General features: G+C 37.3%; 1 protein-coding gene and 1 long non-coding RNA gene across 2 annotated transcripts in view; one reads left to right on the top strand and one right to left on the bottom strand.

The window, feature by feature from the left end:
- Positions 1 to 20112, top strand: part of LOC144367661 (uncharacterized) — a 75119-nt gene that overhangs the window by 43452 nt on the left and 11555 nt on the right. The gene's annotated exons all lie outside the window — the stretch shown is intronic.
- Positions 1 to 20112, bottom strand: part of LOC144367640 (cytochrome P450 3A21-like) — a 94895-nt gene that overhangs the window by 65665 nt on the left and 9118 nt on the right. The window contains exons 6-10 of the mRNA XM_078024755.1: positions 18843 to 18956; positions 18491 to 18579; positions 17661 to 17809; positions 11000 to 11127; positions 9368 to 9434 (exon numbers count right to left, since the gene is read on the bottom strand). Of these exons, the coding sequence (XP_077880881.1) occupies positions 9368 to 9434; positions 11000 to 11127; positions 17661 to 17809; positions 18491 to 18579; positions 18843 to 18956 (547 nt within the window). The remainder of the gene's footprint in view (positions 1 to 9367; positions 9435 to 10999; positions 11128 to 17660; positions 17810 to 18490; positions 18580 to 18842; positions 18957 to 20112) is intronic.

Genomic DNA, 20112 nt, shown 5'->3' with positions numbered 1-20112 from the left:
AATTTAGGTAAATCCAGCAAATCCCAACATCAGTGTTTAGATGAAGAGAAATCCCATTAAAACCCACAGATCACTAGGCAGGACCATGGAAAAGCAATTCAGAGTCATTCGCAGAGTGGTTTTCACTTTCATGTCTTTCTGATAGGGGAGACAAAGGAAAACTTTTTAAAATCCAGTTTTCCTGAGGTCTATACAACTCTTGGACTTGGCTACTAACTTTGCCATTCTTAGCACCACCAAACATAGGTAATTTCAAGAGATACCATTTCTATCTAAGATACACCGTATGATCAACATGGACTTTTAGATTCCTGGGCCCTGAAATAAACATGGTCTCTGTGCCAAACAAGCAATTCAAGATAAAAAAAAATACACAAAACAAGTGTTTGAAAGGTCTACAGAGTTCAGATTTATTGATGATGGTTTTCTATGATTATGTCATGAGAACATTTAATTATGAAATCTTTATCCCAGTGAGTATGAACCCCATGAAATAGGACTATAAAGTCAAGGTTCAGGCCAGGTGCAGTGGTACACACTGGTAATCCCAGCGGGAGGCTGAGGCAAAAGGATCATGAGTTCAAAGCCAACCTCAGCAACAGGGAGGTGCTAAGCAACTCAGTGAGACCCCTGTCTCTAAATAAACTACAAAGTAGGGCTGGGGATGAGGCTCAGTGTTTGAGTGCCCCTGAGTTCAATTCCAGGTAACCCTCTCCCCTGCACCAAAAAAAGTCAAGGATTGGAGCTCGGCTTTTTGCATTCGTAGCTACTAGCCACATGTCAAGTGCTATGTGTTTGGTGTTATTTTATTGAAGGCACATGTGTTTGGTGGTTATTTTATTGAAGAGTTAAACTACAGACTGTTTCCTTCATCACAGAAAGCTGAATAGAATTGGGTAGATACATACAGGATAGATGGATGAATGGATGGATTGATAGATAAGTAGATAGATAGATAGATAGATAGATAGATAGATAGATAGATAGATAGATAATATGTACATGTAAACCTAAAAATCTGTACACTGGGGCTGGGGTTGTGGCTTAGTGGTAGACCATTCACCTAGCACATGTGAGGTACTGGGTTTGGTCCTCAGCACCACATAAAAATAAAATAAAAGTATTGTGTGCATCTATAACTAAAAAATAAAAATATCTTTTAAAAAAATATGTATACTGGAGGTCCAGGAAGATGGCGGCGAAGGGAGTGCATCACCCCAGTGCGCCGCGTCACTCAGCGGGAGATAGACGATGAGAAACGGCTGAAGGCTATCTTGTTGGGAATTTCCAGTGAAATTGAGGTGCTCCAGAATCTAGTGGACAGATTTCCATCATGCAAGGTTCGGCTGTGGGAGCTCCATTTCTTCACACTGAGGGTCGCATAGCCTGATAGGCGATTGCCCCGCAGCTGGAATCTGTGGCGCGCGCTAGGGATCGGCAAGGTGCCGGAGCCGGGGAACAGCGACACGGATTCAGGGGGCTCCTGCCAGTGGTACATTGGCAGCACTTAGTGCTGAGTTCCGGCTTTGAGACAGAGGAGAGAAGCGGTGGTTCCAGTCACCGGTCGGACCACAGAGGAGGACAGCAGCTGCCATTTCGGAGAGATGATGTAATCATCCCATTGTTCTACTGATCTCAGCTCATTCAACTACGGAACAGGTGATTTCAGGCTGGTATTTGCCTGCGTCTAGCAGACAGATTTCTTGCTCAGGATCGGGACTGGGGATCTTGTGGAGAATACTCTTAGAGGCTCGTGCCTGGCAAGGCGTGCGCTGGGCACTGAGCAGCGGGACTCGGGTTCCCAGGGCTAACCTGGCCCAGGTCTGAGGAATCTGCGGAGACTGCCAGTGGAGGCCAGCTCCAAGTGGAGCGTGCGCTGAGCTTGGGGCGACTGGGTTCTGACTCCTGGAACAGTTTTGGCCTGGGGCTGGGGAACCCGTGGGGGTCGCTCGCTGGAGCCAGCTCCCAGCGGAGAGTGTATCGGGATCAGAAAGGCGGGGTTCTTGCTACCTAAGCTGCTTTGGCCCAAGGCTAGGGAACCGGCGGTGACTGCTTCTCAGCCAGGGTCCTTCTGGGTGCTGTGAGGGCAGAGTGGAGCTTCCACCTGCGCCCAGAGCAGGCCAAGTGACCCTCCGGCATGGTATCATGACACCTCAAATGCAGCTGGGGCTGAAGAGAGAAGCCGCCCACGCCTAGAATAGGACCAGCGACCCCGCGGCACGGTAGCCAAGTAACCTCATTTGGAGTAGGAGCTGTGCAGAGCTGCCATCTGAGCAAGCAGGGCAGGCAGATCTGCGGCCCACTGGCAAGACAGGCCAAATAGCTTGCCAACGTGGTGGACACGTAACACTGAGGCAGTCGCGTCACACTGGTTGGAGTGGGGGTGGAGCAGGGTCACCGCCCGGGTCCAGAGGGGGCTCAGCGACCCGTTGGAGAGGTAGTCAGGTACCCCCATTGGGAGTGGGGGCTGTGCAGAATTGCGACCCACCGGCCTAGAGGCCTGCCAGCGTGGTAGACACGTCACACCAATTGGAGTGGGGACCCAGCAGAGCCGCCACCCACATCCAGATCAGGACCAACGACCCCAGGGTGTGGTAGCTACGTTACCACAATTGGAGTGGGGTCAGAGCATAACAGCCAGCCATGCCCACAGTGGGGGCTGACCTGCGACCGATCAGCATGGTAGACAGACCACCCTAATTAGAGCACAGCCACTACCTGCCCTGCAAGGGAGACTTCCCAACTATACAAGAGCAATATAAATAAATAGAGGGTAAATTTCAAAAACACAACAGTTGCACCAAGCAGAAAGAAATGCGAGCAGTATGAAAAGACAAGGAAAGAAAGGACCACAAGCAATGCAGGTCAACTCAACTTTAGAAGAGGTAATAGCTGCAACAGATGGAATGTCAGATAAAGAGTACAGGATATATATGCTTCAGATGATCTGGAGTCTCAAGGAAGACATGAGACAGCAAAATCAGACAATGAAAGATCACATTGACAAACAAATCCAGGAAGTAAAAGATCAATTTCATAGGGAGATAGAGGTAATAAAAAACAAACAAATAGAAATCCTAGAAATGCAGGAAACAATAAACCAACTTAAAAACTCAATTGAGAATACTACCAGCAGAGTAGATCACTTAGAAGAGAGAACATCAGACAATGAAGACAAAGTATTTCAACTGGAAAAGAACATAGACAGCTCAGCAAGTCTGCTAAGAAACCATGAGCAAAACATCCAAGAATTATGGGACAATATCAAAAGACCAAATTTAAGAGTCATTGGGATACAGGAAGGCACAGAGCTCCAAACCAAAGGAATAAACAGACTATTCAGTGAAATTATACGAGAAAACTTCCCAGACTTGAAGAATGAGACAGAATCCCAAATCCTAGAAGCCTACAGGACGCCGAATGTGCAAAATCATAAGAGATCCACACCTAGACACATTATAATGAAGATGTCCAACATACAGAATAAGGAGAGAATTTTAAAAGCTGCAAGAGAAAGAAAGCAGATTACATTTAGGGGCAAACCAATCAGGATAACAGCTGATCTCTCAACACAGACTGAAAGCTAGAAGATCCTGGAATAACATATTTCAAACACTGAAAGAAAATGGGTTCCAACCAAGAATCGTGTATCCGGCGAAATTAAGCTTCAGGATAGAAGATGAAATTAAAACCTTCCACGATAAACAAAAGTTAAAAGAATTCGCAGCTAGAAAACCATCTCTTCAAAAAATCCTTGGCAAAACATTACAGGAAGAGGAAATGGAAAACAACATTGAAAACCAACAATGGGAGGTAGGACACTAAAGGGGGGAAAGTAGTCAAAGAGGATAACAAATCAGGTTTAGTAACATCAATAAACAAATATGGCTAGAAGAACAAATCATATCTCAATAATAACCCTAAATGTTAATGGCTTAAATTCACCAATTAAGAGACACAGGCTAGTAGAATGGATCACAAAACAAGACCCAACAATATGCTGCCTACAGGAGATGCATCTGATAGAAAAAGATATTCATAGATTGAAGGTGAAAGGTTGAGAAAAATCATACCACTCATATGGAATGCGGAAACAAGCAGGAGTGTCCATACTCATATCTAATAAAATAGATTTCAAGCCAAAGTTAATCAAAAGGGATAAAGAAGGACACTTCATACTGCTCAAGGGAACCATACACCAACAAGACATAACAATCATAAATATATATGCCCCAAATAACGGTGCAGCTGTGTTCATCAAGCAAACTCTTCTCAAGTTCAAGAGTCTAATAGACCACCATACAATAATCATGGGAGACTTCAACACACCTCTCTCACCACTGGACAGATCTTACAAACAAAAGTTAAATAAGGAAACTATAGAACTCAATAACACAATTAACAACCTAGACTTAATTGACATATATAGACTATACCACCCAAAATCAAGTAGTTAAACTTTTTTCTCAGCAGCACATGGAAACTTCTCAAAAAATAGACCATATATTATGTCACAGGGCAACTCTTAGACAATATAAAGGGGTAGAGATAATACCATGCATCTTATCTGATCATAATGGAATAAAACTGAAAATCAATGATAAAAGAAGGAAGGAAAAATCAAGCATCACTTGGAGAATGAACAATAGGTTGCTGAATGATCAATGGGTTTTAGAAGACATCAAGGAGGAAATTAAAAACTTCCTAGAGTTAAATGAAAACACAGACACAACATATCAGAATCTATTGGACACATTGAAAGCAGTTCTAAGAGGAAAATTCATTGCTTGGAGTTCATTCCTCAAAAAAAGAAAAAACCAACAAATAAATGATCTCATACTTCATCTCAAAATCCTAGAAAAAGAAGAGCAAAACAACAGCAAAAGAAGTAGAAGGCAAGAAATAATTAAAATCAGAGCTGAAATAAATGAAATTGAAACAAAAGAAACAATTGAAAAAATTGACAAGACTAAAAGTTGGTTCTTTGAAAAAATAAATAAAATTGACAGACCCTTAGCCATGCTAACGAAGAGAAGAAGAGAGAGAACTCAAATTACTAACATATGGGATGAAAAAGGTAATATCACAACAGACACTTCAGAAATACAAAAGATAATCAGAAATTATTTTGAATCCTTATACTCCAATAAAATAGAAGATAGTGAAGGCATAGATAAATTCCTTAAGTCTTATGATCTGCCCAGATTGAGTCAGGAGGATATAGACAACCTAAACAGACCAATAACAATAGAGGAAATAGAAGAAACCATCAAAAGATTACCAACTAAGAAAAGCCCAGGACCGGATGGGTATACAGCAGAGTTCTACAAAACCTTTAAAGAAGAACTAACACCAATACTTTTCAAGCTATTTCAGGAAATAGAAAAAGAGGGAGAACTTCCAAATTCATTCTACGAGGCCAACATCACCCTGATTCCGAAACCAGACAAAGACACTTCAAAGAAAGAAAACTACAGACCAATATCTCTAATGAACCTTGATGCAAAAATCCTCAATAAAATTCTGGCGAATCGTATTGAAATACATATCAAAAAAATTATACACCATGATCAAGTAGGATTCATCCCTGGGATGCAAGGCTGGTTCAATATACGGAAATCAATAAATGTTATTCACCACATCAATAGACTTAAAAATAAGAACCATATGATCATCTCAATAGATGCAGAAAAAGCATTCGACAAAGTACAGCATCCCTTTATGTTCAAAACTCTAGAAAAATTAGGGATAACTGGATCATACCTCAAAATTGTAAAAGCAATCTACGATAAGCCACAGGCCAGCATCATTCTGAATGGAGAAAAATTGAAGGCATTCCCTCTAAGATCTAGTACAAGACAGGGATGCCCTCTCTCACCACTTCTGTTCAACATAGTCCTCGAAACACTGGCCAGAGCAATTAGACAGACGAAAGAAATTAAAGGCATAAAAATAGGAAAAGAAGAACTTAAATTTTATCACTATTTGCAGATGATATGATCCTATACCTAGCAGACCCAAAAGGGTCTACAAAGAAACTATTAGAGCTAATAAATGAATTCAGCAAAGTGGCAGGTTATAAAATCAACACGCATAAATCAAAGGCATTCCTGTATATCAGCGACAAATCCTCTGAAATGGAAACGAGGACAACCACTCCGTTCACAATATCCTTAAAAAGAATAAAATACTTGGGAATCAACCTAACAAAAGAGATGAAAGACTTATACAATGAAAACTACAGAATCCTAAAGAGAGAAATTGAAGAAGACCTTAGAAAATGGAAAAATATACCCTGCTCATGGATAGGCAGAACTAACATCATCAAAATGGCCATATTACCAAAAGTTCTCTATAAGTTCAATGCCATGCCAATCAAAATCCCAACAGCATTTCTTGTAGAAATAGACAAAAGAATCATGAAATTCATATGGAATAATAAAAGACCCAGAATAGCAAAAACAATGCTAAGCAGGAAGTGTGAATCAGGCGGTATAGCGATATCAGACTTCAAACTATACTACAGAGCAATAGTAACAAAAACAGCATGGTACTGGTACCAAAACAGGCGGGTGGACCAATGGTACAGAATAGAGGATACAGTAACCAATCCACAAAACTACAACTATCTTATATTTGATAAAGGGGCTAAAAGCATGCAATGGAGGAAGGATAGCATCTTCAACAAATGGTGCTGGGAAAACTGGAAATCCATTTTCATCAAAATGAATCTGAATCCCTATCTCTCGCCATGAACAAAAGTTAACTCAAAATGGATCAAGGAGCTTAATATTAAATCAGAGACACGGCATCTGATAGAAGAAAAAGTTGGTTATGATCTACATACTGTGGGATCGGGCCCCAAATTCCTCAATAGGACACCCATAGTGCAAGAGTTAACAACTAGAATGAACAAATGGGACTTACTCAAACTAAAAAGTTTTTTCTCAGCAAAAGAAACAATAAGAGAGATAAACAGGGAGCCTAAATCCTGGGAACAAATCTTTAATCCACACACTTCAGATAGAGCCCTAATAACCAGAATATACAAAGAACTCAAAAAATTAGACAATAAGATAACAAATAACCCAATCAATAAATGGGCCAAGGACCTGAACAGACACTTCTCAGAGGAGGACATACAATCAATCAATAAGTACATGAAAAAATGCTCACTATCGCTAGCAGTCAGAGAAATGCAAATCAAAACTACCCTAAGATACCATCTCACTCCAGTAAGATTGGCAGCCATTACGAAGTCAAACAACAATAAGTGCTGGAGAGGATGCGGGGAAAAGGGCACTCTTGTTCATTGCTGGCAAATTGGTGCAGCCAATTTGGAAAGCAGTATGGAGATTTCTTGGAAAGCTGGGAATGGAACCACCATTTGACCCAGCTATTCCCCTTCTCGGTCTATTCCCTAAAGACCTAAAAAGAGCATGCTACAGGGACACTGCTACATCGATGTTCATAGCAGCACAATTCACTATAGCAAGATTATGGAATCAGCCTAGATGCCCTTCAATAGATGAATGGATAAAAAAATGTGGCATTTATACACAATGGAGTATTACTCTGCATTAAAAAATGACAAAATCATAGAATTTGGAGGAAAATGGATGGCATTAGAGCAGATTATGCTAAGTGAAGCTAGTCAATCTTTAAAAAACAAATACCAAATGACCCCTTTGATATAAGGGCAGTAAACAAGGACAGGGTAGGGACGAAGAGCTTGAGAAGAAGATTTACATTAAACAGGGATGAGAGGTGGGAGGGAAAGGGAGTGAGAAGGGAAATCGCATGGAAATGGAAGGCGATCCTCAGGGTTATACAAAATGATATATAAGAGGAAAGGAGGGGTAAGACAAGATAATATAAATGGAAGAAATGATTTACAGTAGAAGGGGTAGAGAGAGAAAAGGGGAGGGGAGGGGAGGGGAGGGGGGATAGTAGAGAATAGGACAGACAGCAGAATACATCAGACACTAGAAAGGCAATATGTCAATCAATGGAAGGGTAACTGATGTGATACAGCAATCTGTATACGGGGTAAAGTTGGGAGTTCATAACCCACTTAAATCAAACTGTGAAATATGATGTATTAAGAACTATGTAATGTTTTGAACGACCAAAAATAAAAAAAAGAAATCATTTATTTGCTAAATGATTTTTATTTTTTTATTTGTTGTTCACAGTATTGCAGAGCTCTTGACATATCATATTTCGTACATAAGATTGAAGTGGGTTATGAACTCCCAAATTTTACCCCAAATGCAGATTGCAGATTTTTAAATGAATTAAAATGATGCTTATTTAGAAGTTAAAAAAATATGTATACTGGCAGGTTATAGTAAGCCCAGTCCTCTTCTCTAGAATTAATTGCTCAACATTCAGGACTTTATTCAGTTAGTTGTCACGGTACTGGGTACCATGAATTAGAACTGCAATGGGAGTATTTGTGTATTACAGAAAAAAGCAATAAATTAGAAAAAAATTGAAGGAGAGAGAAAAATAGTTTATATCACTGGATGTGAGTAGATACAGAAATATTTATTTCCTCTGTTGCATGTAGAAGTATTTCATGTTAATAATTTTGCCTACTGAGAGTATCTAAAAGCAAAAATCCACAAGATGATCACAAATTTTGATTTCTAAATTCCATTAATTGCAAAAACAAAAACAAAAAATAAAGCTATCATGAGAAACAGAGCAGAAACCTAGAATATCTAAAATCAGAAAGCAAGAAAATACTTAGAAAATAAATGAAAAGGACACAGAATACACTATATGCTACTATAATGTGGTTACATGTCATAGAATGTGCAAGACCAAGAGCAAACCCTAAGGAAATCTGTGGACTGTGAATGCTAGAAGTGTGTCAATACAGGTTCCTGAACTGTGATAAATATAACTCTCTGGTGGTAGATATGAGGAGTGAAGACTACATGGAGAACATCTATGTTTTCAGTTCAATATTGCTATGGCCAGAATAAACAGAAGCTACTTTTAAAACATTCATAAAAAAGATGACAAGAATAATAGAGGACTCAGGAGCCTACATGAAAGGGATTCCAGTGGACAAATATGGGAGAATTGAGCATCAAAATAAAAATAGTAAGAAAATAAGTTGAATAAAAATACCATGCTAGTGAAAGAAATACTTGTTTTTATCAGCTTCAACATTTGAACATGGCTCTAGGTGTGCTTCCCTAGAAAGTTCCTCAGGCTACTGTATATGATATCCAAGCATGGTCTTTCTGCAACTAGGTAGAAATACTCTTCTTCCTGGAAAATCTCCTGCACATTTCCAGAACAATCTTTCGCTCTGAGTTTCCCCATCAGTAGATGAGATAGCAACCTTGTTTACCTTTATGAGACTCCACATCTTTGGAATTCTGCGAATTTATCATAAGCTGAAGAAAATCCACCCGATGCTAGAAACAGAGAGATTTCAAAGATAGCAGGGCATTAAGAGTGCAGAATTTATCTTCCCTTCTGATACTATAAATTCTGTAAGTACAGAAGTCCAGCTGGAGTTTCCAAAGTCATCAGTGAAGAAAAGCATCCATCTACAAACTTTGAAGAGTAGGACATTTCCCTGAGTGAAAACTGGCTGTGGTGTCCTATAGCTACTGGCCTTTGCTCTCCCTACTTGTGAGCTCCTGTGGATTCTGAACACAGCCTCCTGGCCAGAGAGTGGCTGGCTTTGTCTCCTGTTGCATTTTTTTTGCTTAGGGAGAAGTCCTGGACTTCAATATTTTGTTTTACTACCTTAATTCTTCACCAAAGATGCCACAGATTAATCTCCTACCATTGTTAGAGCTCATCATCAGATTTTGGGCAAGCTTCTTGAAAGGTCCCACCACGTTTGAAGCTAAGAACTTTGTACTGACACCTAGAGGGCCCATCCTGGCTCCCTGGCCTGCACATATCCTTGTGCTGGGCTTCATACAGGAAACAAAATCTTCACCTAAAGAACCCCATGCCTGCTCCATGAGGGGCCAGACAGTTCCAGCTATCCTGAGGATGCCTTGTGTGGAGAATTTGTAAAGTGAGAGGTTTGGAAATGCAATGATTCTTGACCATATAAAATCTGATGAAATTAAAGCACCAGAAAAATAATTTTTATGTTGAAATTTTACCTATTGAAGAGAAGGGATATGATAAAATATTTTTCCTCTATTTAAAAAAAATCATTTCAACTGATATATAAAAACATTAAACTATACATATCAACAGGTACCTGATTACTTTGATATATGTATATGCTGTTTGATGTTTATGTCAGTTCAGACACATTTTAATTGCATTTATCATTTCCTAATGGTGGATGATTTCAAAATCTATTTGGCTCAAATAATAAGAACAATTTTAACATAGTGTTGCAATAAACATGGGAATGCATATCTCTCTTTGACATACTGATTTCATTTCCTGTGGTTATACACCTAGTAGTGAGATTGTTAGATCATACGGTGGGTCTGTATTTGATTTCTGAGGGCCCTCCTCATAGTTTTCCATAAAGGCTGTCCTAATTTGCATTCTAGTCAACAATATACAAGGACTCATTTTTAGAGCATTTGGGACTTTTTCTATCAGCAATATTTATGCCTTGACAAACTAAATTCCATGCCCATTATTTAATTGTAAATGCTTTCTCTCTGATTCATTATTTTTTCAGTATTTGGAATATATAATTTTATTTATTTAAGTCTTTTTATTAGTTCTTTTTAGTTATATGAGAGTAGAGTCCATTTTGACATAATTATAAAAGCATGGAATATATCTTACTCTATTTCAGTTCCCTCTCTAATTCATTCTTGTTTCTCAATTCCCAGATGCTAAATTCTTTATTCTCCCCAAATGAAAACCCTCTACTACTCCCAACCAAGAGTTCTTCATCTACCTTTTAAAAATATACAAAGAAGTATGGAAGTCATACACCCATAGGCAAATAAATTATCAAAAATGAACCTCTGTAACCACAACCGGATTTTACCTGTTGTTTCTCTTGAAGGCGACATTCTTTCATTCTCTTTATAGCTTTCTTTAAAAAATTTGTGACATCCTTTGGAAACAGAGAGATATTCATTGCCTCATAAATTGGAGTAAGGAATGGAAATATTACTGCAGGGGAAAGAAAAAACAAACGACACTTCGGTGAAAAATGTAAAATTTACCTGGAGCAATTACATCTTTTCTACCAATCGGAAAAGTGGAAATCACAGGAGTTCCTAAAGAGGAACTATTTCTGTTGGGACCACTGATTGGGCTCCAGGCCACTGGCTGAGCAGAGGATGTCATATATAGGGCCACCACTATACCAGTGAGATCAGTGGCCCCTTCTGCCTCTGTGGAGTGGCCAAAGGAGCAAGATGAAAACCCTGACCCCTTTCCCCTTCATGTACTGGAATAGAGTGGCTTTAGATAAAACTAGGCTTCAATCTGAGGCTGCAGTCAATCATGCTCTTCAAGAAGTAGCAGTCAGGATGGACCAACAGAGCATGTATTCCTCAATCACCACAGAAGGAATCCAGAAGACATTATTAGAAAAAAAAATTGGAAAACTCAGAGTATGGGCAAATTGATCAATATACACCTAAATAAACACTGGATGAAAGAAGAAATATAAAGTGAAATAGATAAAGTATTGAAAGGAAAAAAGAAGGTATAATATATCAAACTTATGGAATGGAGAAAAAGCCATCATTGCTCAGAGGTAAATTCTCATCTATTAAATAAAACCAAAGATTGCAAATGAATGATAAAACTTTACATAATAAATCATGAAAAAAATAAAAGCAAATTAAACTTAAAGGAAACAGAATGAAGAAAATATTAAGGACCAAAGTGAAAACTAATCAAATAAAAAATAAAATCAATAGAATAAATTAATGAAAACAAATGCAATTCTTTGAAAAAAAAAACAACAAAATTCACAAAATAATAGCTATACTGACCAAGAAATAGAAAGGCTACAGTTAGTAGCATTCAAAATGAAAACTGGGGAAATACTGACATTATAAACATAGAAAGAATTATAAAGATATTGTAACAATCAGATTACACAACAATTATACAATTTACATAAATGAAATAGAAAAATTCCTAAAAAGACACAAACAACAGAAACTGACACAAAAAGTAATGCAAAATATATATTGACATACATCATGTGATGAAAATTAGGAACTTTTCTACAAAGTGAAGCTCAGGTCCAGATGTTCCAAGGACAATTCTACCAAACATTAAAAGAACTAATACCAATTCTTTACCTCTTTACAAACATTCATAGAAATATCTATTATTTTCTAAATATAGAATACAGTGAACACTTGTAAAAGATCCTAAAATGCCCATGTTAACCTAATCCTAAGACTTAACACAAAGATAACACAGGAGAACTACAAACTGATATATCTTATAATTATGGATGCAAAATCTCAACAGAATATTAGCAAATGAAATTATTTGTTGTTCTCTCTTCTCTTCTCTCTCTCCTCTCTCTCTCTCTCTCTCTTTCTCCCTTTCCCACTTATCTATCTCCTCAAAGTCTCTTTCTCTCTTTTCTCCTGCTACTAGCCAACATCTTTTGATTCCCCTTTTATGCTTCTTAGGATCTAATAACTCTATATCCTCATTTCCTACCTCCTTAACATCTCATCCTAAATCAGTCCCCCTTTCTCTCTTTGTCCACCATTATGAACTGTAGACCTTTTTGCAACCTACTGTTTACATTGTTAATAATAATCAAACTCACCATTTCTGTCCATTGTGACAAAACTGTAAACATTGCAATAGAAGCTATTTGGTTTAATTAAGCCTGCATAATGTTTGCATGGGGATATGTTAATATTGATCTCCTCTTTAAAGGAGAGGTCATGGAATTCTTCAGGGATACTATAAGTCTATTGGTAAAAACTGTAATACCTTAGATCTGCACTGCTAAAGGGAAAGACATGCAAACAATGTGAAAAAACAAGGGAAGAAAGTGCCCCAAACAAACCGAGATACATTACTAGAACCAATGGCCAGCACAGCAGAAGAGATGTCCAAAAAGAGTTTAGGATGTATGTAATTAAACTGTTCTGTGAATTAAAGGATGATATAAGAAAGCAAACACAGGCAATGAAAGGTCATTTCAATAAAGAGCTACATAGCCAAATATGGGAAGCAAAAATTTACTTCAATAAGGAGATAGAGATTCTACCAAAAAAAGGAAAAGAAATCATTGAAATAAAGAAAACAATAAAGCAAATTAAAAACTCCATAGAAATCATCACCATCAGACTAGATCACTTGAAAGATAGGACCTCCGACAATGAAGACTAAATATATAATCTTGAAAGTAAAGTTGACCACACAGTGAAGATGGTAAGAAACCATGAGCAAAACATTCATTAATTATTAAAAGGCCAAATGTAAGACTTATTGGGGTAGAGGAAGGCATACAGTTTCAAAACAAAGGAATCAACAATTTATTCAATGAAAAAATATCAGTAACTTTTCCAAACCTGAATAATGAATTGGAAAATCAAATACAAAAGGCTTACAAGACACCAAGTGTACAAAATCACAACAGATTCTACACCAAGGCACATAACAATTAAAATGCCTATCATACAGAATAAAGAAAGAAATTTAAAAGCTACAAGAGAAAGGAATCAGATTACTTATAGGAGAAAATGAATTAGGATCTCTGCAGATTTCTAAACCCAGACCTTCAAAGCTAGAGGGTCCAGGAACAATATATACCAAACTCTAAAAGAAGATGGATGCCAATCAAGAATCTTATATCCAGCAAAATTAAGCTTTAGATTTCATGATGAAGTGAAAACCTTCCATAATAAACAAAAATTAAAAGAATTTACAACTAGAAAGCCTGGACTACAGAACATCCTTAGGAAAATATTCCATGAAGAAAAAATGAAAAATAACAATGAAAATCAGCAAAGAGAGGAAGTACACTAAAGGAAAAGCCAATCAAAGGAGAAACCAAGTCAAATTAAAAACCAAAAATAAAGCAAAATGACTGGAAATATAAACCACACTTCAATAATAACCCTGAATGTTAATGGCCTAAACTCATCAATCAAAAGACATAGACTGGCAGATTGGATTTTTTTAAAAACCAACAATATGCTACCTTCAAGAGACTTATTTCATAGGAAAAGACATCCACAAATTGAAGGTGAAAGGTTGGGAATAAATATACTACACACATGTACTGTGTAAACAAGCACAGGTTTCTATCCTCATATCAAATAAAGTAGACATCAAGACAAAGTTAATTATAAGGAATAAAGAAGGACATTTTATACTGCTTAAGAAAACAATTCATCAACAAGAAATAACAATTATAAATACTTATGCCCCAAACAATGAATTATGGGATAACAAGAAAAGGCCAAATGTAATGGCCATCTACATTCATCAATCTCTTCTCAAATTCAAGAGTAAAATAGACCACAACACAATAATACTGGGTGACTTTAACACAACACATTCACCACTGGGTAGATCTTCCAAACAAAAGCTAAACAAAGAAACTATACAATTAAATAATACAATCAATAACTTAGATTTAACAGACATATAGAGAATATATCATTCATCAATGAGTGAATACACTTTCTTCTCAGCAGCACATGGATCCTTCTCTAAAATTGACCATATATTATGCCACAAAACAACTCTTAGCAAATACAAATAGAGATACTACCCTGCATGCCATCAGATTATAATTGAATGAAATTAGAAATTAATGATAAAATGAAAAACAGAAGCTACTCCAAACCTGGAGACTAAATAATATGCTACTGAATGATCAAGGGATAGCAGAAAACATCAGAGAGAAGATAAAAAAATTCTTAGAGGTAAATGAGACCACTGATACAACATATTAAAATCTCAGGGATACTATGAAGGTCGTACTAAGAGGAAAGTTCATTGCATGGAGTTCATTTCTTTAAATAAGAAAAAGCCAATAAATAAAGGACCTAAAATTACATCTCAAAGCCCCCCCAAAAATAACAATCAACACTAAAAGTAGTAGAAGACAGGAAATAATTAAAATCAGAGCTGAAATCAATGAAATTGAAACAAAAGAAACAATTGAAAAAATTGGCAAAACACAAAGTTTGTTCTTTGAAAAAATAAATAAAATTCATAAACCCTTAGCCACACTAATAAAAATAAAGAAAACTTAAATTACTAAAATCTGTGATAAAAAGGAAATATCATGATGGACACATCTGAAATAAGAAGATAATTAAAAACTATTTAAAAAATTTATACTCCAGTTAAATAGAAAATATCAAAGACATCAACAAATTTCTAGAGTCATGATCTATCCAAACTGAATCAAGGTAATATACACAAGTTAAGCAGATCAATTTCAAGCAAGGAAATAGAAGACACCATCAAAAGCCTACATACAAAGAAGAGCTCTACCAGATTCTCACAAGACCTTCAAAGAAGACCAAAAACTAATACTCCTTAAATTATTCCATGAAATGGCAAAAGAGGGAACATTTCCAAACTCAATCACTCTGATTCCAAAACAAGCCAAAGACACATCAACAAGAGAAAATTTCAGACCAATATCTTTAATGAACATAGATGCAAAAAGTCTCAATTAAATTCTGGCAAATCCATACTACCAAAAGTGTTATACAGATTTAATGTAATCCCCATTAAAATTCCAACGACATTCTTCATAGAAATAAAAAAGGCAATTATAAAATTTATTTGGAAAAATAAGAGACCCAGAATAGCTAGCAATCCTTAACAAGAAAGTGAAGCAGGAAGCATCACTATCCCAGACCTTAAACTATACTACAGAACTATAGAAACAAAACCAGCATGGTATCTGCACCAAAATAGACTTGTTGACCAATGGTACAGAATAGAAGACACAGAGACAAACCCACATGAATATGGTTATATCATACTAGACAAAGGTACCAAAAACATTCACTGGGGGAAAAAAAGCCTCTTCAACAAATGATTCTGGGAAAACTGAAAATCCATATGTAGCAATGTGAAATTAAGTCCCTACCTCTCACCATGCACAAAACTTAACTCACAGTGAATCAAGGACCTAGTAATTAGGCCAGAGACCCTGCACCTAATAGAAGAAAAAGTAGGCCCAAACTTTCATTATGTCAGATTAGATTCTGACTTCCTTAACAAGACTCCTAAAGTGCAAGAAATAAAATCAATAAACAACAAATGGGATGGATTCAAACTGAAAAGCTTCTTATCAATAAAAGAAACAATCAATAAGGTGAAGAGAGAGCCTAAAAAACGGGAGCAAATTTTGACAACATGCACATCATATAGAGCACTAATCTCCAGGATATATAGAGAACTCAAAAAAACTTAACACAAAAAAAGCAAATAACCCTATCAAAAAAGGGCTAAGAAATTGAACAGACATTTCTCAGAAGAAGAAACACAAGTGATCAACAAATATATTAAAAAAATGTTCAATATCTCTAGTAATTAGAGAAATGCAAATCAATACTACTCTAAGATTTCATCTCACTCCAGTCATAATGGCAGTTATGAAGAATACAAGCAGAAATATATGTTGGTGTGAATGTGAGGGGAAAGGCATTTACATTGCTGGTGGGACTGCAAATTGGTGCAACCACTTCGGAAAGCAGTATGGAGATTCCTCAGAGAAGTTGGAATGGAACCACAATTTGACCCAGCTATCCCACTTCTTGGTTTATACCCAAAGGATTAAAAATCAGCATACTAGAGTGATGCAGCCACATTAATGTTTATATCAGCTCAATTCACAATAGCTAAACTGTAGAACCAACCTAGATGCCCATCAACAGATGAATGGATAAGGAAAGTGTAATACATATACACAATGGAATATTATTCAGCATTAAAAGAGAATAAAATCATGGAATTTTCACAAAAATGAATACAGTTGGAGAATATCATGCTAAGTGAAGTAAGCCAATCCCAAAACACAAAAAGCCAAATGTTTTCTCTCATAAGTGGATGCTGATCCATAATGGGGGGGGTCATCCAAAGAATGGAGAAACTTTGGATAGGGCAAGGGAAACGGAGGGGTGATGGGTGTAGGAGTGATGGTGGAATGAGATGGACATCATTACCCTAGGAACACGTATGATGACACAAATGGTGTGAATCTACTTTATGTACAAGTACAGAAGTTAAAATTTGTGCTCCATTTGTGTTTTATGTAGTGGAATGAATTCTACCGTCATGTATAATTCATTAGAACAAATAAATAAATAACTTTTTTAAAAAAAGAAATGAAGTACTCACACATGCTTCAGGATGGAAGAATTTGAAAATACAATGATAAATGAAAGAAGTCAGACATGCAAAGCCACATATTGTAGGATTTGTTAATAGAAAATTTACAGTATCAGCAAATCTATAGTCAGAAAATAGATCTATGGTTGCTTAGGCTTGGGGAATACAGAGTTTATAATGAAATTGTAGTCTGGTTCTGAGTTGACAAATGGTCACTAGTGATGGTTGAGTATATCTTTGTACTGAACAATTTAATTGTATAATTAAGTGGGGTAATTAAAAGATTGTTAATTATGTATCAATAATGATCTTATTTAAATAGAGAGAGGGAACGAATAACATAGTAGTCCACATACTTACTGAGAGAAGCAAAGGGTCAAAGAAATGAAATTTTAACAGCTTCTTGACTTTCTCCACAAAGGGATCTTGTGGGTTGTTGAGGGAATCAATGTTCATTCCAAATGATGTTGCTGTGATCACATCCATACTATAGGCTCCAAAGATGCTGAATAGAGAAAGACATGGAAAGTTAAAACCAGTGCCTCTTCCCAATCCTTCCACTACACATGCAGCAAGAAGTAGGAGTAAGTTCACATGCCCAGGCAAGACAAGCAGTGAGCCACACACTCACAGTTATCTGCTGGACTATCAGATGACTCCATGACCCCTTCACACTTACTATGAGGCCTTTATGAGTTGCAAATGAGTACTGCCCTTGTTCTAGGAGTGATGGGGACAGTGAGGTGAGTTAGACTCACTTCTGAACTCAAGAAGCTTACCCAAACAGGGATAAGATCCATAATCAGACATACTACAGTAGCACAAATAGAATGTGAATGATGATAGTTGTGTACAAACTGAGCTTCAGCAGGACAAGGGTGGAATAACTGAGTCTTCCTAGAGGGCTCAAAAAAGGTGACCTTGACCTTGACAGTATTTTGTCTTCTAGTATATCCAAAGTCACAAATAGCAGCCAAACAAACCTTGGTGGATACAGGAGAGATCCTTTCTACCCAGCTTCCCTGTCTCCACCTGGGAGAAGCTCCTTCTTGGATGAATAGTTGGAGTTGTGACTCCAAACTTGCTTTTGTCTGCTCATTGCACTAGCTCAACATTTGGAATTCAGCAGGCAGTTGGATGGGGCTCCTGGTGGAGCTTGGAATGCCAGAGCTGCCCTGCTACTTACTCTTTCAAGTTGATAAACTTGCCCTTCTCTGATTCCAGTCTCATGTTTTTCACCAACACATCTCCATACTGGTTAATGATGGGGAACATCTATGCACAAAACACAAGATCACCCATAGTTAAGTGAGGAGACTCAGTCCCCAAGGCTATGGCTTTCCCAGAATGAAGAAATATGAGACATTTATAATGATTCTCATTATATCTCTTCTAAAACATAAAGACAAAAGAACATTTTTAGGAAGTTCAAATTCAGAGGACTATCCCTTTGAAAGGGACTACTATCTCTCTCCCTTTCTACCCATACCCAGATTAATCCTTTAAGTTTCCAATGAAAAGCCTTCCTATTTTATTACCTCCTTGAGTTTTCCACTAGTGAAGGTTGGAGACAGCAGTGTTCTTATTCTCTTCCACTGTTCGTCCTCAGACACGGTGATGGTTTTTTTCTTAAATCCCACTGGACCAAAACTCTGGAGTCAAAGGAAAAGATATTTTGTCTACATAAATGTGGAGGTCTCCACAGTTGCAAAAGTTTGTTAAACAGGCTTTATTTAAAAAATGTTTAGTGTGTGATAGTAGAAAAAGAACACCTGGACTTAAGCCTAATGATGTGCAAGATTGACATCAAACCTACTAAAACCAGTGGGGAATGTGATAGTAGGAGCAAATGTGACTCCATTTTGTTTTATGACTTCATCCTGTAAAACAACCATGCCAAGTAGAAGAGTCATGACTGGGGCAAGATGTTCTTTTCCTTTTGCTATAGAAACCTTTAAGAACACAGAACTACCTAATGGGGTATTTTTTCTGTAACTAGAGTAACTGGGCTGTTTCTGTAACAGGGGTGACTGGGCTAACTCTGATTGGTTAGGCTTACCTCTGCTTGACTGCACTGTCCCACTTCTGTAACCTGGCTTGCTTGCACTGACTAGATGCCTTAAACAGGCTTACAAGGAGTGCCCTTGCAATTGTTTGGGGCTGATCAGGGGAACAGTTTTATGTTCTGGTTAGCTTCCACCAGTGTGCCTGAATAAAGGCTTGATTTGATTATACATGAGTGCTCTGGAAGTCAGTTTATGAAACCCTGGGACAAAGCTTTAACTATAACATCGACTGCCTACTATGTCAGACATTCAATAGTATTTATTCCAAATGCCTAACCACCTGAGAGTTTGGAAGAGACACCCAGGTACCTCACATCATTTTTGGACTTTATATTCCAACCCTTGTTTAGATGTAAAATTTCCATTGGTTGAAAGCTTTTTCCAGAGGAATAGACAGGAAGAAGACCTAAGAAGACCTAGAACAACCCCCAGGGCTATTGCAGAGGAGAAATGGGTTGGTGACAGATACCAGATGTTCTTGGTCAACTATATGTTACCTAAGATCAGTTCTGTCTTTACATGCATTTACAACATAAGCATCTTGATAAAGGAGTGCTTAGATATGATAATTTTAAAAATAATAATATTTGAAACTTAAAAGATTTTGTCTACATAAAACTCCCAGCTAATGTCAGAGGAAAAGAAAAACAAATAAATAAAAGACATACAGAAAAAAAACACAAGTTATTAATGGAATTTCTCCCAATATTTTCTACAAGGGCAGAGGGGGAAAGAAAGATAA

Source organism: Ictidomys tridecemlineatus, chromosome 10, assembly GCF_052094955.1.
Source record: "Ictidomys tridecemlineatus isolate mIctTri1 chromosome 10, mIctTri1.hap1, whole genome shotgun sequence".
NCBI lineage: Eukaryota > Metazoa > Chordata > Mammalia > Rodentia > Sciuridae > Ictidomys > Ictidomys tridecemlineatus.
This window is presented reverse-complemented; position numbering and strand designations above follow the sequence as displayed.